General features: G+C 36.6%; 1 protein-coding gene across 10 annotated transcripts in view; it reads left to right on the top strand.

Moving 5' to 3' along the window:
* Nucleotides 1-27,141, top strand: part of grip1 (glutamate receptor interacting protein 1) — a 342,888-nt gene that overhangs the window by 269,440 nt on the left and 46,307 nt on the right. For all 10 annotated transcript variants that reach the window (XM_065289844.2, XM_065289842.2, XM_065289839.2 and 7 more), the window contains 4 exons: nt 642-789; nt 1,281-1,450; nt 10,448-10,594; nt 17,418-17,567. In XM_065289844.2, the coding sequence (XP_065145916.1) occupies nt 642-789; nt 1,281-1,450; nt 10,448-10,594; nt 17,418-17,567 (615 nt within the window). The remainder of the gene's footprint in view (nt 1-641; nt 790-1,280; nt 1,451-10,447; nt 10,595-17,417; nt 17,568-27,141) is intronic.

Genomic DNA, 27,141 nt, shown 5'->3' with positions numbered 1-27,141 from the left:
AGGGGCCGGAAAATGGGGTTTGCTTTTCATCTATGGCTGTCGTCTTTTAATTCTCATTTATCATCTGCAAACTCGGCCACAGTATAACCTCCTATGCAATTTATATCGTATGTTTCACAGCACACTTAACATTTTAAACACATCACCGCAGGTTTGACTTCTCCGCAAGTGCCTTTTTATAAACACGAGTGCTTTTTTGTTTCCTGCTTGTTGTTAAGCGGGTACAGTGGATACCTGTCGGGCGACTGCTGGAGTTTTCCCGTACCGTGGCATATTGTGTTGGCAGTAACTGTGTTTACTGTGAATACTGCGAGGAAGCTGACACACCTGACAGCCGACAGCTGTACGCCTGCTCTAACTAAAGACCGACTGCTCATCCTGTCTGTTTCACGCGCAACAGCGGGAGCTATTTCTCTTTGTAACGTGCAAAATTTGTCAGGTAAAATCGGCACTTAAAACAGACGGAGAGTGGACGTGACGCACTTCTTCTGTGAGCCTGCGGGCATATATGGGATGATCAGGTCCTTTAGGATGCCCATTATGAAACTGCATGTTCATATAACAGTCAAAAAAGCATCCACTCTCCCTTGTTTGCGTCAATATAAGTGTTTGCTTAATGTATTCTTGTCTCTCCACTGCAGATTCTGTAGCCACGGCATCCGGCCCGCTGCTTGTGGAAGTGGCCAAGTCCATGGGCTCCAGTTTAGGTCTGGCTCTCTCTACCTCCATGTACTGCAACAAGCAGGTCATCATCATCGATAAGGTCAAACCAGCCAGCATCGCCGATAGGTAATTACAGCCAAGACATTTCCCTAATGCAAAATGCGGCGATCGTTTTGATTTTACATGAAGTCATCACTCATCACTTGTCCATTGTTCTGCCAGGCCAATCAATGTGTTGAGCGGAGAGAAATGTACCTGATGGCTGCTTGTGAAATTTTCAAAAGTTTGTAATGCATAAAGCTTAGCAACTAATTATAGAAATTCAATAACTCATCTAGCCTTCATGCCTTCGGCAGAACAATAAAAGAGGTGGTGGATTGCTGAGCAAGTGAAAAGTTTTCCATCGGAGCAGATTTGCACTTGCGATAATTCCGGAGTTTGCATTTTGGGAGAAATATTGGGAGGAATTATTAATAAATCTCAGATAATTAATATTCATGAAGATAAGTGCATGTGCTCCTACAGCGTTTGGGAAAATTACATTTTGGAAGTGCATATTGTTTGAAGTGAATTGCTTTTAGAGTTGACCAAACAGGAAGTGGTGTCACTCTTTGCAGGTGTGGCGCGCTGCACGCGGGCGATCACATCTTATCGGTGGATGGCACGAGTATGGAGTATTGCACACTGGCCGAAGCCACCCAGCTGCTAGCTAGCGCTTCAGAACATGTCAAAATGGAGATTTTGCCCCACCACCAAACAAGGCTGGCTCTTAAAGGCCCCGAACATGGTAAGAGACAATCACACATGACCCCATACTCAAGACTTTTTAGTTTGTAATGTAATGCACCAATGTCGCCATTGAATCATTTGATTTCAAAGTGTTTTGTGCTAAATATCTTCTGGATGCAAATGTTGATTCATACCAAAATGCTTTTTTGGATAGTTGTGTTTGACACATGAAAACGTCTCGGGTTACGTATGTAATTGTTGTTCTCTGAGAAGGGAACGAGACGCTGCGTCTCCTTTGCCATACTTCCTGCATCCCTGTAATGCCGTCTTTGGCGATATTTCAGATAGCGATATACTTCCTGGCTCCCGCGTCACCCTGTCTTTGTCGTTAAGCCTCATCATTGGTTGAATTTGATATACACATTCAGACGCACTTACCCCTGGAGGCGTCCCCAAAGTGTCACCGCAGTGACGCAGCGCGAGTTCCCTCGAAAGGGAACTGTAACAATGTATCTTAAAAGGTAACACGATGTAACCTTGCTCTCACTTGAAATGTGTCCCCACATTTAGTTCTTGAATTTGAGGATATTGGACCTGGAAAGTCCTTGAAAGGTTCTTGAATTTGAAGTTAACTAAGGTGTGGGAACCCTGAAAATTGTAGCTTTTGTTGAAACACACTATGATTAAGGCATCTGTCAGCCAATGAGAATTTCCCTTCATTTCGAACTTACCTGGATCTTTCTGCACCTTCAAAACGTATCTTTTGCAATCTTGTCTATCAAAACTTCATCAGTCCCGGTTAAGCACAAAAAATCAGTATCTAACGGTATTGGTAGATGACATTGTGAGTAGTGCTGTTAATTTAACACGTTATTTAGTTATGCATGAATGCATAAATTTTTAACCCAGTCATCATCACAAAAGTTCATAGTTAAACATGCTTTCAAGCCTTGCCAATTTAAATATTTAAGCACAAGACGTGAAATGGATCTCAATGCAGTGCTCACATGCTGTTTAATGAGAAATCAAGGGGGCGTGTATACCAAGGTGTTAAACGCGTATGAAAATGGCAGGCGGACGCCGACTGTAGGCGCTTGCCAGCTTTTTTCAGCTAAGCGCGTTAGTTGCTGTGATACTTTGTGTTGTTGGATGATACGCTGGTTGGTTGTTGTGATATTTGTCCCGCCCCTTCTCCAATGTGATTGGACAGCCGAGTAAGAAGTGGCATGAAACATTTTCAAGTCTCGGCACAGAAAAAGTGGCAAGCTTCAATTGAAAACACCCGCCGGCGTAAATGCTTTGGTGTGCTCGCTACCTTAGTGTGTGTGCATGACTGCGCAAATCAACAGTAAAGTCAGTGCCCAGAAATCTGCATGTCAAGCCTTCAGACAGCGCTCAAATGCGACCTCAGCGTGAGGATAACAAAACATGTCCTTGTATTCTGGTGCCTTTTAATTAGCCAGTTTCTTTTATAGCCTAAAAGTTAACCTAGGCATGTCGTGGGAGTACATACTGTAGGGGTGAATTTGGTCAAAATACGAAATGGAGTTTAAATTATATGGACTCAGAATAAGCCAAGTGAAATGTATTTGAAGAAGCAGCAGCGTAGAAATCAAGGCTGTAGCTGAAACCCGAAATGGAGATTTGATTTATTAGGGCATTCCTCAAGTGGAATGGATTTCACTAACGGCGCTCTGACAAGTGTACACAAATTAGAGAAAAAGTGAGTGGGTCCAATATTATTGGTCTTAATAAGTCTTAATTTGATATCGGTGCATCCCTAGTTCACATGATAAAAGCATTGTGCTTCCTGCATCTTCAGAGTAACACATCAGACCCCAAGACAGTGGAAACATTCCCTAAACAAGTTAGTCAATATTGAATGTGATGCTGAAAGCATAATTAACATAATTCCCAGTTGTCTTGGATATCAACCCTGTTGTTCTCACATACAGTGTTGTCTTATCACACAGTTTGATATCCGAGTGCAAGGCCAGCTGCGTCCTGTTCGCTGGGTGGTTATCTTTTTAAGCAATTTTAACATCTTTCCCACTGCGATATCTTTACTGCAGTCAGGATCGTTCAAGGACGAAGCACAATGTTTTGTGTCTTGCCATGTGAGGGGTAACATGTTATTCAAAAGCTCCTTCTTATCACCTGACAGGCCTTTATTAAGCTGCACCACATGCTATGATAACAAGGGCTGGCAGCAAAAGTTTATAGGAACGATGATTCTTTTAGAAAGGGACGTAGACATCCAGTGTTTCCCTGTCATGTTTTATCGGGACACTCAACACTAGGAACAAAGGCTCCAACGCCGCTGTACTTCCAGATAGGGTTGGATTTATACGGCATAGATGTGGAAAGCCGGGCTGTTGCGGAGTTTGAAAGAAAGGCATGGAGTAGTCCAACGATTTTCTGTATCGTCTGTCATCCGGGGCCTGACTTTACAGTGGAATCCCTGTGTCTTTTATTTCTGAGTGAAAAAGGGATCGAAGGGAATAATAAGGCTTAGGGTTGTATTTATGATGTATAGCTCTGAGGTCTGGTAATGTCCTCTCAAGACATCTTGCTCCCTGAATGCAGTCAGATAGCACAGTGGGATGCTATAAAAGCCAACAGGAAATATTGCAGGATGGGGAAGCTCACTTAAGCATCGCTGTTACAAATACTTACATTCAGGGTTAAGGGATTATATCAAACTTATGTGTTTATTTCACCCTCCACCATCTGAGCTACGGACATGAATGATGCCTTGTTTGGTTTGTGGTCTTTCAAAATGATTTGACGGATTAATTTTTACCTGATGAGCATTGGATAACAATACAGAGTGTTTAGGTACGTTCGATCCCAGGAAACACATATACTAATAGACCTTTCATTCACTGAACTGTAAGTCAAATTTAATAAAATCGTCTGCCAAATGTTAATAAAAAATTAAATTTAAGGGCAAATTAGACCAGTTTCTATAATTTGCTAGTCAATGTGTAATTTTATCTGTTGTTGTTGACTGCACTGTCAGATATATGATAAATAGTCAAAAAATTATCCTTAGCTGTCACTGGAGCGCTACCATATAAAATAGTGCACATTTGCACCAAAAGGTGCATATTAGTACCTCAGAGGAGCATATTCGTACTAAATTAGTCCATGTTAGTACCTCAGAAGTACATATCGGTACCAAAGAGTGCATATCTGTAGCAAAGAGTGCATGTTAGTACCTCAGAGGTAGATATCAGTACCTAAGAGGTACATATCGGTACCAAAGAGTGCATATTAGTACCTTAGAGGTACTTATCGGTACCAAAGAGTGCATATTAGTACCTTAGAGGTACTTATAGGTACCATAGAGTGCATATTAGTACCTTAGAGGTACTTATAGGTACCATTGAGTGCATATTAATACCTTAGAGGTACTTATCGGTACCATAGAGTGCATATTAGTATCTCATAGGTACTTAGTGGTACCAAATTAGTACATATTAGTACTTTAGAGGTACATATTGGCACCAAAGAGTGCATATTAGTACCTCAATGGTTCATATCGGTACCAAATTAGAGCATATAAGTACCTCAGAGGTACATATTGGTGCCAAATAAGTGCATATTAGTACCTCAGTACAAATTGGTACCAAAGAGTGCATATTCGTACCACAGTGGAACATATTGGTCCCAAATAGTGCATATTAGTACCTGAGAACTACATATTGGTACCAAATTAGTGCATATTAGTTCCTCAGAGGTTTAAATTGGTACCAAAGAGTGCACATTAGTACCTAAGAGGTACATATCTGTACCAAATTAGTGCATATCATTACCTGAGAACTACATATCGGTACCAAATTAGGGCTTATTAGTTCTTCAGAGGTACTTATCAGTACCTCAGAGGTACAAATTGGTACCAAAGAGAGCATAATTAGTACCTCAGGGTTGCATATCAGTACCTAAGAGGTACATATCGTTACCAAAAACTGCATATTAGTACCTTAGAGGTACTTATCGGTACCATAGAGTGTATATTAGTACCATAGAGTGCATATTAGTATCTCAGAGGTACTTAGTGGTACCAAATTAGTACATACAGTATTAGTACCTCAGAGGTACATATTGGCACCAAAGAGTGCATATTAGTACCTCAATGGTGCATATTGGTACCAAATTAGTGCATATAAGTACCTCAGAGGGACAAATTGGTACCAAATTAGTGCACATTATTACCTGAGAACTACATATCGGTACCAAATAAGTGCATATAAGTACCTTAGAGATACAAATAGGTACCAAAGAGAGTATATTAGTACCTAAGGGGTAAAAATCGATACCAAAAAGTGCATATTATTAACTCAGAAATATATTGTTGCCAAATTGGTGCATATCAGTACCTCAGATTTACAAATTGGTACCAAAGAGTGCATATTAGTTCCTCAAAGGTATTTATCGATACTAAAAAGGGTACATATTAGCACCTCAGAGTTACACAGTGGGACTGTGTGCCAAAGATTGTAATCAAAGTTTGATGTTCCTAATCTCATGATGTTAAGACTTTAGCCTGGATGTCACACATTATGGTCACAAATATAAACCCACTCTTCAGTCTCACTCATCCTGTCACGGCACATACCTGGTTATTAAAATATCACAAACTTTCATTGAACTGGACTGGAGCCATATCATGGTGACTTGAGAGTTGACATTTTGGGACTAAAGCACCCAGACCATCAGAAGTAAAGGTGCGGGTGCATTGCAAAGGCTGACAGGTATCCACATCAGTCAGGTATTGTGGCATCTTGGATGTAACATAAAATCTGATTAACGTATTATTATTCTTTGCTGCTGAGCTGTTAAAATCAACCAAATGTGTCAAAGGTCTCAAACACATTCAATGTGCCCCATAACTCTAGACATTTGGTGGATGGAAAACCTTAATGACAAATATGAACTATTCAGCAGAATTTCCACAAGGTCAGCGACTGTGCAACCTTTTAGCCATGTACCTAATAAGAATGTGGAATAAAGCCTAAGCCAGATAACATAAACAAGAACCTGCGCTGCATACTAATGCTCCCTTTAACTGTTGTAGGGCCCTTCAGAGCCCGGCATTAAAAACAATGAAGTGACCTGCAGGTCATCTGGTAGGAGCCGTCCTGATTGGCTCTTAAAAAAGGAAATTGAGTTTAGCGTTCCGGCCGAACACATTCACCGGAGGACGTTCATACCATCCGTATGCATCTGCTTCTGGCATTACTATGCCATTTTGTGCATACCTGATCCCTTTATCTCAAGCAGATTTAGCGCAGTGAAGCGTTCTCAATACTAATATGGTTCTGAATGACAGACGAACATCCGACACCAAGCATATGCATTATACATACGCACCAAACATACACACCAGCACTGCAGACATGTCAACATCGACTTTGTGTGGAAAGTCCTCAAAAGTACCTTGAGTTTCCGTATGCTTTTATCATTTGTCATTTGGTTTTTATATACTTGTACTCACCTAGCACACATTTGGTTCATTGAATATTTTATTTACATTTATGCATCTGGCAAACTTTATCCAAAGAGACTTACGGTGCGTTACGAGAAATACGTTTTTTTTTTATGTGTGACACCTGGGTTTTCAAGAAAACATTTTCTTAGTATTTTGGTCTTGTTTTCAGAAAAAAAAAAACATCTTAAATTAAGATGCTTTTTCTTGATGAGAAGAAAATAAGTCTAGTTTAGTCCAAAATATCAAATTAAAGTGATTTTGTGCATAAAACAATAAAAAAAATCTGCCAATGGTGTAAGCAAAGAAATCTTGAAAAATTTTCTTAAACACTAAATTCAAGAAAAATTTGCTTACCCCATTGGTAGATTTTTTTTGCTTGTTTTATGCACAAAATCACTTTATTTGATGTACCTCTGAAGTACTAATATGCACTAATTTGGTACCGATATGTACCTCTGAGGTACTAATATGCACTCTTTGGTACCGATATGTACCTCTGAGGTACTAATATGCACTCTTTGTTACCGATATTTACATCTGATGTACTAATATGCACTCTTTGTTACCGATATTTACATCTGATGTACTAATATGCACTCTTTGGTACCGATATGTACCTCTGAGGTACTAATATGCACTAATTTGGTACCGATATGTACCTCTGAGGTACTAATATGCACTAATTTGGTACCGATATGTACCTCTGAGGTACTAATATGCACTAATTTGGTACTGATATGTACCTCTGAGGTACTAATATGCAGTTTTTGTTACCAATGTGTCCCTCTGTGGTACTAATATGCACTCTTTGGTACCAATATGTATCTCTGAGGTACTGATAATTACTCTTTGGTACCGATATGTACCTCTGATGTTCTGATATGCACTCTTTGGTACCGATATGTACCTCTGAGGTACTAATATGCACTCTTTGGTACCGATATGTACCTCTGAGGTACTAATATGCACTAATTTGGTACCGATATGTACCTCTGAGGTACTAATATGCACTAATTTGGTATTGATATGTACCTCTGAGGTACTAATAAGCAGTTTTTGTTACCAATGTGTCCCTCTGTGGTACTCATATGCACTCTTTGGTACCGATATGTACCTCTGATGTTCTGATATGCACTCTTTGGTACCGATATGTACCTCTGATGTTCTGATATGCACTCTTTGGTACCCATATGTACCTCTGATGTTCTGATATGAACTCTTTGGTACCGATATGTACCTCTGATGTACTATATGCACTCTGGTACCGACATGTACCTCTGAAATACTGATATGCAATGGCATGTACCTCTGAAGTACTAATATGCACCATTTGGTACCGATATGTACCTCTGAGGTACTACTATACACTAATTTGGTACTGATATGTACCTTTGATATGCTAATATGCACTAATTTGGGACCGATATGTACCCCTGAGGTACTAATATGCACCTTTTGGTACCGATATGTACCTCTGAGGTACTACTATACACTAATTTGGTACTGATATGTACCTTTGATATCCAAATATGCACTAATTTGGGACCGATATGTACCCCTGAGGTACTAATATGCACCTTTTGGTACTGAAATGTACATCTGAGGTAATAATATGCAATCTTTGGTACCAAACTTATTTTTTACCCCATTTGCAGATTTATTTGCTTGTTTTAAGCACAAATTTACTTAAATTGTATTTTTTTGTCTAAAAACTAGATTTATTTTCTTAAGTCATTTTGTTTCTCAAGAAAATGCATCTTAATTTAATAATTTTTAGATATTTGTACTCAAAACAAGACAGAAATACTAAGTAAGAAAGTCATTTTTTGCAGTGTTGAAAGCTAGTGGGAATTGGCGTACTCCATATATTGATTTCATTTTTTTGCAGAATTTTTGGATTTTGTAAAGGAACTGGCCTGTACAAAAACTCTAAAAATGAACCCTATTTAACCCTAACCTATTTAAAGGTGGGGTGCATGATTTTTGAAAAACACTTTGGAAAAGAGAGTCGGGCCGAGTACCAAAACACACTTTTAGCCAATCAGCAGTAAGGGGCATGTTTACTAACCAACATCGTTGCCTGCGTATGTGTGTGGGGCGGGTCTATCAAAAGAAGGGCCAGATTCTATTGGGGTAGGGCCGTGTATGTTTAGGTGATTTCAAATGTCAACATTGGCTTTCAGAGATCATGCACCAGCCTTTAACCCTAATATTTACTGGTGTGCAAAGTATGTCAGCCAACCCTTGTTTGGTCATTATTTAAAGGCCAATTTCAGCAAATTAGAACTGTAGATAATATTGTAAACAGCCAAAACATTATTTGTTATTATAGTAATCTATGAAAAGCCACAATAAAGCATGTTATATTGGATAAAAACCCGGCATCCCTTTTATTATAAACAATTATTGGGGTCTCTACCACACACACACACACACACACACACACACACACACACACACACACACACACACACGCGCGCACACACACACACAAGTAATGGTTCTCATCTGTCCAAGCTTGATTACCTTTAGCCTGAAAGGATTCCTCAATCTCTCAGGCGTGCGCTGATCTGTGCTGCTATCATGATGTTAGATCCGCTTACACAAAAACACATGCCTCCTTCACCCATCAATGTCTCTCTCCTTCTGTTTCACCGACCCCCTCCTTTCTCCCCCAGCTTCTCTCTCTCTTTCTGTTTTTGTAATCTCTCTATCCAGATTGTGTGCTTGTGGTTTGAAAGCTAAGGTCGCAGTGAACATGCTGCCAAAATTAACTCAACAAAAATATGAAATGATCAGGATGCAGGTGCGCGTCTTCTGACGTCTATACGAGAGATGTCGCCTGGTGTTTAAGACCTTGCGGCACTTAACAAAAGCCAATGAATGATTGTCTTGCGTGTTGTCGACTCGTGGTGTGTGAATCCTGCAAGATGCGAAGGAGTCCGTGAAAAGAGGCAGATGTTTGCCGGCATACAAACAGATTTCTCTGAAAATGCTGTGATGTTGCTCGCAGATGCGTCTTCGTCATGTGGGGCGTTGTTTTTTGCTTGCCATGTTCTTTGTTTTATTTATTTCAGGGGTTTTTTCAAGCAATAAAGGTTAATCTAAAGCAACAGGTTAAACGCAATACAAACCCCCTTTCAATATGTAAGTGTGAATAATTTAGTTAAAGGGACAGTTCACACAAAAATAAACATTTTGTTATTGTTAACTCAACCTCAAGTTGTCCCAAACCTGTCTAAATTTCTTTGTTCTGATGAAAAGAGAAGTTATTTTGAAAAATATACCAAAGCAAATCTGGGGCACCACTGAATTCCATTGTAGAAAAAAACAACACAATGCAAGTCAATGGTGCCCCAGATCTCAAAATATCTCTATTCACAATTTATCCAACATAACAACTTAAAGGTGAGTAAAGATGACAGAATTTTAATTTTGGGGAAAAAAATCCCTCTCCTTATTTGTATTATCCTGTGTCTATTGTAGCTGTTAAACTGCACATGTGTGATGTTGTATGTTTCACACCCTTCCTCTCTTTTTCTCTGCTCTCCGTTTGTTCAGTCAAGGTGCAGAGGAGTAATCGGCCGCTCCCCTGGGAATCCGGAACCAACAACAACAGCAACTTCCTCCCCTACCAGCACTATAACACCTACCACCCCGACCAGTCCCGCAGCCAGGCCAAGCAGAAAACCTCTCCGAACAACCCCCGTAATGCTCCCTCCTTCCTTCCTTTATCCTTAATCATCCTCGTCGTATTGTGTCCCTCTCTGTGTCTCTTTAATATCATCTCTAAACAGATTTATTGGTTTATGGCTCTCGGTTTGTGACGTGACTGCATCATTACCGTAGCGAAATCGATCATCGCATTCGCTGTTTAATAGCAAACTTCAGGTCTTTTTTGTGACCGTTGGCGTAGCGAGGGATCCCTCCACAGGAAATTGTTTCTCAGGATATAAAGTTATCTTAATAAAGATTGATGGGTACATCTGTCAAAAATGGGCGGCAGTTAGTGGCTCTGAGCGGTCGTTGGAGCGTCTCGTTTCTGCTATATTTTATAAAACTGTTTTGTTTTGTTTTTCCTTTTGTCTTTTTTTATCGTATTATATTTGATTTCTTCTGACAGAGCAGAACTAAATTGTTTTCAGGCTCTTTTTCTGAGCGTCTGAGGCTTATTTTCTCTTTCTTGTTCTCGGTTTTATATTTGGCTTTTATTCCCCAACGGTAGGCGTTGCTGAGCGCATTAAGGCAAAGAGCAAAGATGGAGTAGAAAGTCAGAAATGCATTGAGCCGTTCAGCCATTTGGAGACTGTGGGAGACGGTGATATGAAACACAATACTTGTTAAGGATGTGACATTTCGCTATTGATATTCCAGTCCTGTGACCACCTGATCGTTTCTTGCTGCAGTCATAACCCCAAGTGTATTGTGGGACATGTTGCCAATTGTAATTGACATACGAATATGCATTTAGCGCACTCTTGGATTCGAACACATGACCTTTGCGCTGCTTTACCAAAGGGGCTACATGATCACTGTGACCCTGTTCTCTAATTGGCTGATAACATGAGATGAGATGGTGTGTTGCTAACAAGCTTGTCATACATAAAATTGCTCATCATTTCTGGTTAAGATGCTTTTACCGTTTTGAGATTATATGCATTTGTTACTATCAATTCGAGCTGTCAGGCCTCTATAGAGTGCCGCAGGGATGGCGTATTTTTGAAGTTAGCAGGACACTGGTTTTCTCGCAAAAAAGCCTATTAATTTACACAAAGAACTTATTTTTTATAATCCCAAAGTCAATAGGAAAAATTAATTGGCTTTTTGCGAGAGAACCAGAGTCCTGCTAGCTTTCAGGTTGACCTACAAAATACATCATTCCTGCAGCCCTCTATTGATCTCTTCAGCTAGCGCTCTCTACATTTTAACAATATTATCCACCTGCTTTGAACTATTTGTCCTGAGGGGTACCTTCTGGGTTTTGTACGTTGGATAAGGTGGATAATACCTGGTGGATAATAGCAGAAATACGGATTGACGGTAAACTCGTCATTGACAGGGAAACATTTTCTCTAAATTGACGAGTTAACTTGTCAATGGCGGGGAAAGAGTTAATAATCATACCATAGTCACTAAGTCAACACAAGCTTGCCAGTTATGCTAGTTTCGTTAAACTAATATGCTACACTGCAAAAAATTATTTTCAAGAAAAAAATCTTCTTAGTATTAAGATGTTTTTTCTTGATGAGCAAAACAACCCAAGAAAATAAGTCTAGTTTTTAGACCAAAAATATAAATGTAAGTGATTTTGTGCATAAAACAAGCTAAAAAAATCTGCCAATAGGGTAAGCAAAAAATCTTGAATATTTTTCTTAAACACTAATTTCCAGAAAATTCAAGAAAAATTTGCTTACCCCATTGGCAGATTTTTTTGCTTGTTTTATGCACAAAATCACTTAAATTTGATATTTTTAGTCTAAAAACTAGACTTATTTTCTTGGGTCGTAGAATTTTTAGATTTTTTTACTGGAAACAAGAATAAAATACTAAGAATTTTTTTTTTTTTTTTGAAAATACACTGCAAAAAAAATATTTTTCAAGAAAAAAATTATTAGTATTGTCTTGTTTTCAGTAAAAATATCTAAAAATTCTTAAATTAAGATGCTTTTTCTTGATGAGCAAAACAACCCAAGAAAATAAGTCTAGTTTTTAGACCAAAAATATAAATGTAAGTGATTTTGTGCATAAAACAAGCAAAAAATCTTGAATATTTTTCTTAAACACTAAAATCAAGAAAAAATTCAAAAAAAATGCAAGAAAAATTTGCTTACCGCATTGGCAGATTTTTTTGCTTGATTTATGCACAAAATCACTTACATTTGATATTTTGGTCTAAAAACTAGACTTATTTTCTTGGGTCGTTTTGCTCATCAAGAAAAAACATCTTAATTTAAGAATTTTTATATATTTTTACTGGAAACAAGAATAAAATACTAAGAAATATTTTTTTTTTGAAAATACACTGCAAAAAAATTATTTTTCAAGAAAAAAATTATTAGTATTGTCTTGTTTTCAGTAAAAATATCTAAAAATTCTTAAATTAAGATGCTTTTTCTTGATGAGCAAAACGACCCAAGCAAATAAAGTTTTTAGACCAAAATATCAAATTTAACTGTTTTTGTGCATAAAACAAACAAACAAATCTGCCAATGGAGTAAGCAATTTTTTCTTAAATTTTTCTTGAATTTAGTGTTTAAAAACATTCACGTTTTTTTTGCTTACCCCATTGGCAGATTTTTTTTTTTTTTGCTTGTTTTATGCACAAAATCACTTATATTTAATATTTTTGGTCTAAAAACTAGGCTTATTTTCTTGAGTCGTTTGCTCATCAAGAAAAAGCATCTTAATTTAAGAATTTTTAGATATTTTTACTGAAAACAAGACAATACTAAGATTTTTTTTTTTTTTGAAAATACACTGCAAAAAATTATTTTCAAGAAAAAAATTCTTAGTATTGTCTTGTTTTCAGTAAAAATATCTAAAAATTCTTAAATTAAGATGCTTTTTCTTGATAAGCAAAACGACTCAAGAAAATAAGTAAAGTAAACAAAAATACTAAGTAAGAAAGTCATTTTTAATTCAAGACTATTTAGCAGCTCACGATCACTTTGGCTAGCTTAACTTTTTAATTACAATTTTTTTATGTACAAATATAAAAGTTGATTTACATTCGATTATTACACAAAAACCTACATTCACTATGTACTACTATATAGTAGGGGAAAATCAGTAGGCGAGGCGAATAGTATGTCCAAATGAAGTAAGGAATAATTGACGACGGGCCATTGAATTATAAGAAAATAATGCACACCCAAGGTGCAATGCGGCATGACGCGAAGCGGAGTGCCGTTACACCCCGGGTGTGCATTATTTTCAAATAATTCAAAGGACCGGAGACAATTATTCCCTGTTATACCATGGTTCCCACAAACATTGCTCTGGTGCCTATTTTTTTGACATTTGACAAGTTAGGTGTGCAGTTATCAGAAATTAATGCATACCCACAGAACATTTCTTAGCCAATCAGAATACAGCATTCAACAGACCCGTGGTATAATGGTATTTAAAAAACAGTGGGCAAAAAGTAAATGGATGTCCTACTACTTTGGGCAAGATTTGGGAGTCACCCAACGAATAATAATTATTAAAAAATGTCGGAAAGCAACAATGCAGCTTCAAATATAAATACATCAGAAAAGTAATTGTTCCTTGTGGTTAAATTAAAAAGTCACTTGTTGTCATGTGATGTATGAACAAGGCGGATGTAGTAAGTCTACATTTTATACCCATATTCATACTATATACAACATAGTGTTTTAACGGTCGATGAGTAAGTACTTCATCTACTTCAGTACTATCACATTATGGGATTTTGGATGCAGTGATTTGAGGCGATGAGTAGCAGTTGGCGGCAGCGGAACAAAAGTGTTGTTTTCGTTTATGCAAATTAGCTGTGATGTAATCTGCAGACTACCAATTAGAGTTTTGAGAGCGAAACTCTCTCATGATCCATCTCTTGGATAACAATGGTGCTGTATGAATAACTTTGGTTAAGCTAGCCAAAGTGATCGTGAGCTGCTAAATAGTTTTGAATTAAAAATGACTTTCTTACTTAGTATTTTTGTTTACTTTACTTATTTTCTTGGGTCGTTTTGCTTATCAAGAAAAGCATCTTAATTTAAGAATTTTTAGATATTTTTACTGAAAACAAGACAATACTAAGAATTTTTTTCTTGAAAATATTTTTTTGCAGTGTATTTTCAAAAAAAAAATCTTAGTATTGTCTTGTTTTCAGTAAAAATATCTAAAAATTCTTAAATTAAGATGCTTTTTATTGATGAGCAAACGACTCAAGAAAATAAGCCTAGTTTTTAGACCAAAAATATTAAATATAAGTGATTTTGTGCATAACACAAGCAAAAAAAAAAAAAATCTGCCAATGGGGTAAGCAAAAAAACGTGATTTTTTGTGCCAGCCAAAAGTATAACAACTTGTTCACCTTTATTGATTTACGCATTGTCAGTGTGATCACACCTTAAAGGTGTTTTGTGTAATATCACAAAAATTCATAGAAACATGAAAAGGTGTCTTCACCTAAAATCACACCTGTTTTTTTTTTCCTGTGGGGTTTGTAGAACTAGCCAATCAGAAAGTGTCTCTGCCTATCTCCCATTTTGCTTGTGGCCAATCAGGTTAGCTAATGTGTATTTGGGGGGGGGGGTTAATACGGTAAAAGGTATGGTCGCAAAATGACATTATGAATGAGCATCATTACATACTGTAGTCTCTCACCTCTTGACTCTCTTCTCTAATAAGGATCGCAAACATGCTGTATGCACTTTATTTGACAAATCGATGTAGGTTACACATTATTTACAATTATTCTATCAATTCGTTAATTAATCCTTGCATAGATACAGTATATTCCCCAGTTATGCAACTTCAAAGTCTTTATCTGTCTTTAAACAGAGTTGGTTATGAAAACACGAAACCCCCTCGGGAGTTACATTATGTAAATCTCTACAAACAAATTAGGGCCGCATTTGCTGGACATTATCTTATTAAAGGGATACTTCACCCAAAAATGAAAATCCTGTCATTTATTCACCCTTATGTTGTTCCAAACCTGCATACATGTTTTTTTTTTGGAGGAAAACGTGTCCTCCATATTAGGAAACAAAAATACTGTGGAAGTCAATGGTACTCAAAAACTGTATAATATCTTCCTTTTTTGTTTGGCAAAAACTGGTTGATTAAATGACCGAAATATATAATCTTTCAAGGCAAAAGGAGACAATTGTCCCACAATTCTGTAATCCTGCTCTTGACATCATCACCCCCCCCCCCCCAAAAAAGTATTGCATGCTTTAGTAGTGTCAGATTTTTCGGATCGTTGGATTTAAAGCGAGCGCTCAAGAATTGGCTTTGAAGCTCTCTATCTGATCAGCGTGAACTCGATTTGGTTGTTAGCCGTTGCTCTGTGATAAAAGTGGCTTTTAGGCGTTGGAAGTATTTTTAGACTATTACTTTAATGAAGAGGTAACACGATCTGCTTGATGTCAAACAAGAGGGCATGTACTTCGGTGTTTTAATGAGCTGTTTTGTGCTTTTCTTCTGAAGGTGACAAACCACAAGTCTCTTTCTTAAACCTGTTGTTAGACTGCTTAAAATATGATACAATGTAAACATGCAATTGGGTTCAAAAGTCTTGGGTATGAAAAAAGTATTACATGTAAAAAGAATTTAATATGTAAACGTTCAAAGGTTTACAATACATATGACATAAATATGACTTTGTAAAGGGCAAAATTGTGCAATATCATGTTATTTTAAGTGATAGTTCACCCAAAACAAAAATTCGGTCATCATTTACTCCCCCTTATGTTGATCAAAACCTGTATAAGTTTCTTCTGTTGAATGCAAAAAAGACATTTTGATAAATGATGGTAACCTAAAGTTGACTTCCATAGTATTTGTTTTATATATTTATAGTATATGCATAGAATTTATTTATTTTTGTTTTGTATATTTTCATAGTATTAAGGCCAGTGGATAACGTCAATTTTGTGCTTGTCATCATTTATCAAAATTTATTACACGGCTCTCTGGAATGCTTGATTCTGATTGGTCAGTTGAGACATTTGCAGGTTTGTTCTTTTCAAATAACAACCGCTCCAAAGTAATAACGCATAGCCGGTACTACTTGTACGAGTAAAATCGCTCCACGCCAATAAAGATCAATAAAGATTACTGTTTAGCGCCATCTTGTGACAAACACTGGACAACCACGACAAGACACAGAGAGCTTACTGAGACTGAACTTGACAAAATAGAGCATGACAGCTACGAAGCCAACACACAAAAAAATACAGAATGGGCATTAAAACTTCTCAAAGACTGGCTAAAAGAGAAAAAATGGAGACAGACAAGTAGAGGATCTTAATAAGGTTTTACGATCATTTTATGCATCTGTGCAAAGTTTCGCGGAAGGATAAACATGTTAATTTAAAACAAATATGCCAATAAAATGTTTCAAATTCATATTCATGTCCGGTTTTTTTCTTATGTGACAAGTAGCCGTGTAATAAGCGGGATAATGTAGAGGCAGCCGGTAGTTATCGGGAAATAAGCCCCTTCAGTGTGATACAAGACCCTCCGCTTCGCGTCGGGTCCTGATCACACTGTCGAGGCTTATTTCCTGATAACTACCGGCTGCCTCTACATTATCCCTTACATAAAGGAAGACAGGATTTTCATTTTTGCGTGAACTATCCCTTTAAATCATTAAAGGTTGTATTACAAATTTTTTGTTCATTTATTTCAGTCATTGTCATGCTTGTAATATGAATTGTGTTTTAAAAAAGTTGCATTTTAAGAACTGGAAGCCGACTCTATTTACCAAATATATACTATCTTTATTTGAATGATAAAAATATTAATTGCTAAAATGTTTTTTGTGTATCTCTCACAGCTTTAGGTTCTTCCTTTTCTCCGACCTCCATGAGCGCTTACAGTCTGAGCTCACTCAACATGAACACCCTGCCACGCACCATGTATCCCACGAGCCCCCGCGGCACCATGATGAGACGCAAACTTAAGAAGAAGGACTATAAGAGCTCAAGTACGTTTGACACCATCATGGAGATGTTTGCATGTCCTGTATGTCTTGCATATCCTTGTTGCTTTTCATATGAAAGTGAATGGGGTCTATCACGCAATTTGACAGTCCCCCTTCAGGATATTGTTTTATAAAGAGAGTCTTATTACAAACGGTTTGAAACAATACAATTAATGATGTTTTTATGGCCCACTGTGTAGAGTTTTAGCAGCAACTAGTGGTGAGATTGTGAATTGCAACCAACGGCTCAGTCCACAGCTCACCCCTCCCTTTCGAAACGCATAGAGAAGCTACGGTAGCGGCCACAGGACAAACATGTTAGCTGAAACAACATAGAGACACTCTGCAGAGCTGTTTGTCTGGCTAAAGTAGAAACATGACAGCGACTGCCATGTATAGGGACCAGCGGTGTATGTAGATTAAAATATTATATAATGGTGCGTTCACACCAGACTCGAATGAAGCATTAAGCCTGAGTGATTAACATGTTAAGGCAATGCAAAGACACGATAGACATCCTGCAGCTCGATTTTCGCTGTGCTTGAGCGCTTTGGGGCGATTGACACGTGTAATTTCCGCGGATATTCGTGACGCATTAACCAATCATGAGCTTGCTCTAGCAGTAACCTGATTACGACATAGCGACCTGTGACAGGAATATGAAACAATAATACATCGCTGTATGTGGACAACCGCAGCTGTACAAGTTTTTTTTTACTTTTATAAAAACAGGAATTAAAAAGATCTTGTCTGGAAGAAAGTTAATGAGGTCAGACAATCTGGTAAGTTGTAAAAAACGTATAAATAAATATAAATATATATATAAATATATATATATATATATATATATATATATATATATAATATTTATATATATATAATATTTATATATTATATATTTGCGTCTGAATTTCATGCACGAATGAAGCAAGTGCTCAAAATGTTCAAGCATCCAACTACACGTGAATAGCGCAATTTATTCACTTCATTTGCGTCTGATGTGAACACATAGAAAGGTAATAAAAACAATAAAGTTCATTTTGTAAGGTCTTTATACACCACTGATAATAGTTATTAGGAATAATTGACTACGGGCCATTGAATTATTTGAAAATAATGCACAATAATGGTGTAAACTTTCCCTTAACTCTTTCCCCGCCATTGACGAGTTATCTCGTCAATTAAGAGAAAACAATGACGCTTTCCTTATGAGTTTTTATGGTAATCTGTAATTCCGCTTTTATCAGCTAGATATGCAGTTTATAAAAAACTGATGTAAAAACGAATTTAATAAATTTTAAACTCCTGTATGTTTTGATCTTCGTTCTAAATCTGATCTCTAACTAAATTATTTTACAAAAATGCTATTATTTCAGCTTTTTGCTCAAAATTTTGTATTTTTTAAGAAACCTACCCATATTTAATAGAAAAAGATAGGATGAAACTTTTTTCACTGGTATGTTTGTATATTTATAGAAGAACATTTTCCTTGAAGGAATTTTGTGAAACTTTTGTGGAAAATACATAAAATGTTGGCTGGCAACTTTTTAAATAAAAGGCTGGCAGGGAATGAGTTAAAAAGTAGTCTACCGCTGGTTTTCACGCAGTTCCACTTATTCATTTTTTATAATCTTTCTTTTTATCAGAACAGCTGAAGTCAACAGAAAAGGCTTGGGTATTGATTTCCTGTAAAATTTATCAAAATGAATCAGAACCTCCATGCAGGCTTATATTTTGTGTCTGCCTCTTCATTTCTTGCAACACAAAAGCCAGAAGGTTGAAAGTGCCACCTACAGCACCTACAGAAATGAACCTTTGTAAATGCCACATTATATTAAACGCATGCAAGAGCATTGCTAAAGCCATTTAGAGCATCAACGCACCAACGTAAAACCAAAACGGTCAGTTTGTATGAAGGAAAGGCCGTACATCTGTAATCATCCCTTTTAAAAATGTAGATCTCCTGCACATTGTTCACGTCTTTCTCACCCCTCCCTTTTTGGCTGTATAGGTGAAGGCTATGAATTTGAATGAGATCACAGAGCAGGATAACACTTACCTGGATAGAACAAGTTCAGCGTTCTCTGCTCCTATCTGAAGCCGCCAAGCGAAAGAGGGAAATTACACCTCTGGCTACCCAGTAATTAGATCCTGAGAGATATTTCATATCCTTCAGCTAAGCAGCGTCACTGGCGCCCGTCTCCTCCTCCGCCGCTGATAATTACCCAACCACACTTTCATATCGTGTGAAGGTAGTGGGCTTTATCTTCTGGTACTTGGAACAGGACCGATAAACAAACACTGGGACTTGAGAAATAGTTAATCAGCTGCCCACATCACTGGAACTTTCTTATTGTGCTGAAAAGTTTGTTTTTTCAAACTTTTGTTTGTCACAGTTGGTGTGCGGGGTTGTTTGCTATGGCTGTTAGATTGGTGATTGTGTTGGCGGTGGTTCGGACACCAGCTGTGGATGAACCGGCTCTTTAATTGCAGTGAAAGGGAATTTTGTGGCTGACGCAGGATGAGGGCGTTGTGCTGACATCATCAGTCTTAGTAGGTTCGGTCCAATGAGAAGTATTCTGGACTTTTTACATTTATATTCGTGCATTTGTCTGATGGTTTTATTTTAAAGTGACTTATTGCAAAGATATTGGAACAATATTACTGCACTCCTATTACAGTACTATGAATATGGGGCAATGCTCAATATGGCTGCTCTGGCGACAAAGTCCCGCCTTCCCCTAAAAGAACCAATCATGAATCGACAAAGGCTAGTGATTCTCTGGGGGAGGGGCTACATACAGAGTTACGTGTGGCGCTTGCCAACCTGGGCTCATGTGCAGTAGCTGAAACCAAACATGGGGCATCGCATTACTCGCTCTAGATTACTTGCGGGATTTAACTTTGTGTCATGCAAATTTTTCGCTTGAGTTGAATATTTTCAATTTAGGCAAAGACGTGTTTGAGACGAATAGCGTGTGTTTTCGCGGCAAACGCGCCACCCATATCGCGTCATTTGCATCGCCCAATGCGAGGACGTGTCTCAGTAAGGAACCGAAGTTATGGTACAGTTGATGTCACATTTAAATGTTGATCAGAAATGGGTTGTTGTTATTTTAACACACAATTTAAGATATCTGTCTTTCCCTGTTCAAGTAAATAGGACTTTAGTCTTGCATGAATGAAATGACATTACATTTCAAACATGGCGCAACTACCTTAAACGGACTTTGCTTTTTATGACTGTGTAAATTTTGGCGGTCGAACCCATGACCTTTTTCATGACTTTTCATATGATGCTTATTTTTTCCAACATCATTTATTGCACTCTAAAAAATGCAGGTTTTTTTAATCCAGTGTTGGGTCAAAAAGAGATGATTGCTGGCTTGAAACAACCCAGCATTTTGGGTTCCCTGCTGTCCACAGTTTCTGTTTTTGCAAATATACCTCAAAATATGAATTCGATGCATCTCATTTAGTACACAAATGTATGTTCACTTTCATGCTCTGACCCCTCATGCAAACAGTTTGTTTATAAAAAGGACCCTAGCTGTATCAAATCAAAACCAATTTAGCTCTGAATTTAATGTAACAAATGAAACATGTCCTATTTAATCACACAAGCATACCAGAGTAAATTATTTTATAAATTACTTTTTAATAAACCGGTTCTTCTCAAACAGACCCACATGGCAATTTTTTTCTTTTCAAATAATTTTTAAAAAATATTTTAAAGGGGACGTATCATGAAATCTGTATTTTTCCATGTTTAAGTGATATAATTGAGCTATAATTGAGTATAATTGAAAATGTGAAAAAGAACAACCTACAAACTTAGTTTTGGTAAACCATTCTCTGCAAGCATGTGAAAAAAGGACATTAAAATTTGGCTCCCCTTGTGATGTCAGAAGGAGATAATACCACCCCTTAATTTGCACTATCCAACCACAGCACTGCCATTTAATGCAGATATCAGCTCATTTGCATTTAAAAGGACGCACGCAAAAAATGCATATTTTCAGCTAAAACTTCCCATACGTACTCTGGGGACACCAAAGATTTATTTGACATCTTTAAAAAAGTTTCGAGAAATGTCTCCTTTAAAATATAAAAAAAAATGATCAAACATATATGTGCTGAATTATCTGTTGCAATATGTTTACAAAAATGTATTTTTCACCAAATATTTTTTTGCCATTTTTGGTATATTTTGAAATATATTTTAAAAAGAAATATCTTTTAAAGCATTTATATTCACGTCGCATTGGAAGAAAAACTTTGTTACAAACCTGTAAACATAACAAGGTTAAAATGAAATATATATTTTAACTGCAAATAAAATTAATATTTTATACATGCATATACATTTTATACTTTATATCTTTTATACAAGCTTAAATATTTTGGCCAGGAAAAATATATATTTTTTGCTGTATGGGTTGTAAAATTAGAATTGTATGTGTTGCCCCAAAATAAATGTTGAAATATATTCTCATACTGTATATAAAGGTTAAAACTAAATATATATTTCAAATTCAAATATATATTTAATGAAGCTTTAATTTCTACAAAATGAATTTAGCATATATATAAAAATATTTTTGGCAAGAGAAATGTATTTTTTTCCGTATGGGGGGACAGGAACATTTCCATTAATGAGGTCTATAATACCTGGAGAGAGCGATTTGCATAATGCCATCGTGTGTGCTTCACAGATGATCAGATTCAGTACAGGACTCCATTTTTAGGGCCAATTACATGAGCCGCAAAATGAGGAAAGCTGATGAACGACACCCAACCTTGTGCATTCTTAAAAAGCTTTTAACAGTTTGACGCAATGCTTTTAAATAGAGGTGTGCACATCTAATACTGTTTGATGTTATGAAATCCTTTACATTTGTTACATTGGCAGCAACCTTCATTGAAGAATTTAAGTTATAATTAGCTAATTTGGTTCATTGCCGTTCCAAATGAACTCATTTTACATTTGGCGGTCAGATGAGAGATCCGTTCTGACATTGAGAAAAGAAATAAGATGCATCCACTGCATGCATTTCTGCTGAATCATCAATTCCAGCCTTTGCAAGACATTCCCTTGAATAAAAAATGGCGTCTGTTTGTTAAAAATCCCTCTTAAGATCATCACTGTCGTAGACTTGCGTAGGCTGAATAAGCAGAAACCATTCAACATATCTGAAAGAAAGAGAGAAAGAGAGTAATGGGCAATAGCTGCAAGTACAGAAAAAAGCTAAGGATACATACTGCAAAGTCACCCATCAGACATCAATGACACGTCTGAATGTGATGTCGACCCATCAGGACACAATGAGAGATAATACAGAAGGTCACAAAAGTGCTGTCAGATCAAACACAGATTGAATGAAGCAGCAAAGGCGAATCTGTCTTGTCAACACATCCCATAAACAGACACACATTCTTGCACATTTCCATTCTTCCTCTGTCTTCCACCGGGAATACTCTTAAAAGCCTTCACCGATGTCTTTTCTAAACCTTGTTTACCCTTGTTGAAGCTAGTGTCATGCTAATTTTAACATTTTCCCCTCTGCGCCTCTGTGGTCTGGAACAAACCGGTCTGCGTTTAATGTACTGTGACCGAACTAGCGCTGCGCCGTGAGAATATTAGCATCATTTAATTGTTGGCTAATGCCCATGGTCGTCATTTACGATGTCCATGCTGTCATCACTTGAGGTGCTAAATGCGTTCTGATAGAAAGAAAAGTAATTACATTAAAGGACATAATTGAGACACACGTATGGAAATGCAAACGGTTTTAGCTACGAAAATACATTTTGTGTATTGTTGCAAATCTGAAATTGTTTAAGTGCTATAATTGAGTATAATTGAAAATGTGAAAAAGATCAACTCACAAATTTAGTTTTGGTGAACCATTCTATGCAAGCATGGGGAAAAAAGGTCATTGAAATTTGGCTCCCCTTGTGATGTCAGAAGGGGATAATACCACAAACACCAAAATGGCACACACCTACAAAGTGTCAATTTTACCATGCTTTAATAAATTATCTATATGTATTTTGAGCTAGAACTTCACATCCATACTCTGGGGACACCAAAGATTTATTTGATATCTTAAAAATGTCCCCTTTAAAATATACAAAATACAGTCAAAAAAAATATATGTGCTTAAATATATTTTGAAATATGTTAACAAAAATGTATTTTGCAACAATATATTTTTGGCCATTTTTTTATATTTTAAAATATATATTAAAAATAAATATATTTTAAAGCATTTATATTCACGTCGCCTTGGAACATACAGAACAGGTTTGAAAAGGTTAAAATTAAATATATTTGAACTGTAAAAATATACTTTATATTTTATACATACGTATACATTTTATACTTTATACATTTTATACAAACTTAAATATTTTGACCAGGAAAAAATATATTTTTTTGCTGTATATGTTGTAAAATTAAAAATATATACATTATGAAATATATTCTCGTATATGAAGGTTAAAACTAAATATATTTTCAAATTCAAATATATTATTTTATTAAGCTTTACTTTCTACAAAATGTATTAACCATATATTTAAAACATATCTTTGACCAGAGAAATTTATTTTTTGTTGTTGTATGTGGGGACATGAACATTGAGGTGCTAAATGCGTTCTGATAGAAAGAAAACTAATTACATTAAAGGACAGAATTGAGACACACGTTTGTAAATGCAAACATTTTTAGCTACGAAAATAAATTTTGTGTATTGTTGCACATCTGAAATTTTCCATGTTTAAGTGCTATATTTGAGTATAATTGAAAATGTGAAAAAGATCAACCCACAAATTTAGTTTTGGTAAACCATTCTATGCAAGCATGTGGAAAAAAGGTAATTGAAATTTGGCTCCCCTTGTGATGTCAGAAGGGGATCACACCACAAACCCCAAAATGGCACATTTTTGCTTACACATACAAAGTGACAATGCTATAATAAATTATCTATATGGTATTTTGAGCTAGAACTTCACATACGTACTCTGGGGACACCAAAGATTTATTTGATATTTTAAAAAAGTCAATAAAAAAATTCTTCTTTAAAATATATAAAAAAATATATATATATGTGCTGAAATGTATTTTGAAATATGTTTACAAAAATGTATTTTTCAACAATATATTTTTTGGCCACTTTTGTATATTTTGAAATATATTTTAAAAATAAATATATTTTAAAGCATTTATATTCACGTTGCATTGAAACATACATTACAGGTTTGAAAATGATAAAATTAAAAATATTTTAACTGCAAAAATATACTTTATATTTTATACATGCAAATACATTTTATACAAACTTTAATATTTTGACCAGGAAAAAATATATTTTTGCTGTATGGGTTATAAAATTAGAAATATATTTGTTGCCCCTAATATATATTTTGAAATCATATATGAAGGTTAAAACTAAATATATTTTAAAATTTAAATATATATTTATTTAAGCCTTACTTTTTACAAAATGTATTTAGCATATATTTAAAACATATCTTTGACCAGAGAAATTAATTTTTTTGTTGTTGTATGTGGGGACATGAACATTGAGGTGCTAAATGCGTTCTGCTAGAAAGAAAAGTAATTACATTGAAGGACAGAATTGAGACAGGCGTATGTAAATGCAAACGCTTTTAGCTATTAAAATACATTTTGTGTATTGTTGCATTCTCAGCATTGCCACTAGGGGAGCTAAAGTTTGTGATTGCATCACAGAGTGCTTGCAATGCGTTGGCCTAGCATTTACATTTTGCGTCCTTGACTAAAGTATTTGTCTAAATATACCAAATAACTTTTGCAAGGCACGGATCAAGATGATTCACATCTGTAAAGTTCAATGCATGTGCGAATCTTAACTTGGATCAAAAAACTGCCTTTTGGTTTCTGCTAAAGATTCTGACTCATTGTAAGATCTACAGCTTACTCATAGGTCTGTGGGTTGCAGAAATGAACATTTCTTTTAAGAGTTAAGCAAAGATTTGCCGAACATGACCCCTCGGGTGCTTCGTGTATATCAGAGACTTTGAAGTCAACCAGAAATGGAGACTCCACTTAACCAAGACTGAGCCGCGACCCTAAAGCATAAAAGCCATTTCGAGTTATTTCATAGTCTGCAGCCCCCAGACAGTGCAGGCCATTTGCGGGGAAACAAACAGTCGGTATCATTTTCCGTGCTACGGATGCAAGAAGTCCCAAACGGATGTTGATCGATGTGTCCTGCCGAACCGTCCCTGAAACATTTCAGCATCCTTCTGGCACACAAAGAGACGTCCTGTCCTCCTCTGCGTCACGTTAAACTCCCTTTCTCATCCCTCATTCCCAATAAAAATGGAAAGGTCACCGCATTTAAAACAATAAAGGTGTCTGGTGCGGTAAATCTAGGCCGTGAGCAGAGCCATCAATCTAAGACTGATGCACTCCGAAGTCACAGTACAGCGATCCTGAGAGAATAAGGGGCTTTTGGGAATGGGTCCTGTCTGGTTTGGTTGGGAAAATGTGCAAGATTCAGTTTCCTATTCACCTTAGTCTTTGTGTTGGTTTAAATAACTTTGGAGCACTCGATTTGGTGCCAAGTAGCCAGCAAACCTATTTTATCAAGCTTTTATCTGAAGTGATTTACTGTGCATTCAATATGAGTGTTCACTGGGATCGAACCCATTACATTTCTGTTCCTAGGCAATACTCCACCCATGAGCCACAGGAACACTTACTTTATATAACACTTTACATGCATTCTTCATAAAAATTAATATTTTGCTTAACCAAAGCATGATATTGTCCCAGACAGTAGACGACTTCAAGCCGGATCTGCACCAGAGCTGTGACTTCAACGCGGATCTGTCCCGGAGTCTGCGGATCTGTGGTTATAGTGTAATATATATTTAAACAGGCATTCCAAGCAGACACTTCTTTTGGGTCCACGGGGGTTTAATGTGGCATAGTGCCGGAAATACAATCTTGTATGTGCTCGCAGAGATAGAGAGTACACATCTCAGTGTTGTTTGCTTTCTGATGTTTGTTGTATGGTGGATCAAACGTGGTCGAGTGTGACGGGCGATTATGTGTTTGATTATGTTTTCACTTGTTTTGTTGGAGGTGTACACAACAAACCGATTTAACTTGCCCACATTTCTGGGCAACCGCTTCTATCACTTTTTGTCACCTGGTTCTCTGGTTTTACAATTGAGATGCTTGCCATGTCACTTTATTGAGATAGACAATTGTAAATGAAAGGCGGCGGAGTGTATAAATCAGATTGGTTATGTGGCTTTTTCTCCCTGAATGAAACAGTTTCAATCACTGCAGTGCAAATAGTTGGGTACAGTGGTCTCAAAAAGTATACGGGACGTTCCTCCGAATCGATGCCATTTGCATGTTGTATTTTTTTAACACTAAATCTAATAACACACATTTTACTTTTCAAAATGATTATTCGTCAATTTATTTTTTCTTAATATAGGATGGAGGCATTTTGGTAACAGGACTGAAAGTAAAAGTACTGAGATTTTAGCATAGACTTAGCAAATACATGAAATA

Source organism: Paramisgurnus dabryanus, chromosome 1, assembly GCF_030506205.2.
Source record: "Paramisgurnus dabryanus chromosome 1, PD_genome_1.1, whole genome shotgun sequence".
NCBI classification, from domain to species: domain Eukaryota; kingdom Metazoa; phylum Chordata; class Actinopteri; order Cypriniformes; family Cobitidae; genus Paramisgurnus; species Paramisgurnus dabryanus.
The sequence above is the reverse complement of the archived record's forward strand: the minus strand, read 5'-3'. Positions and strand labels throughout refer to the sequence as shown.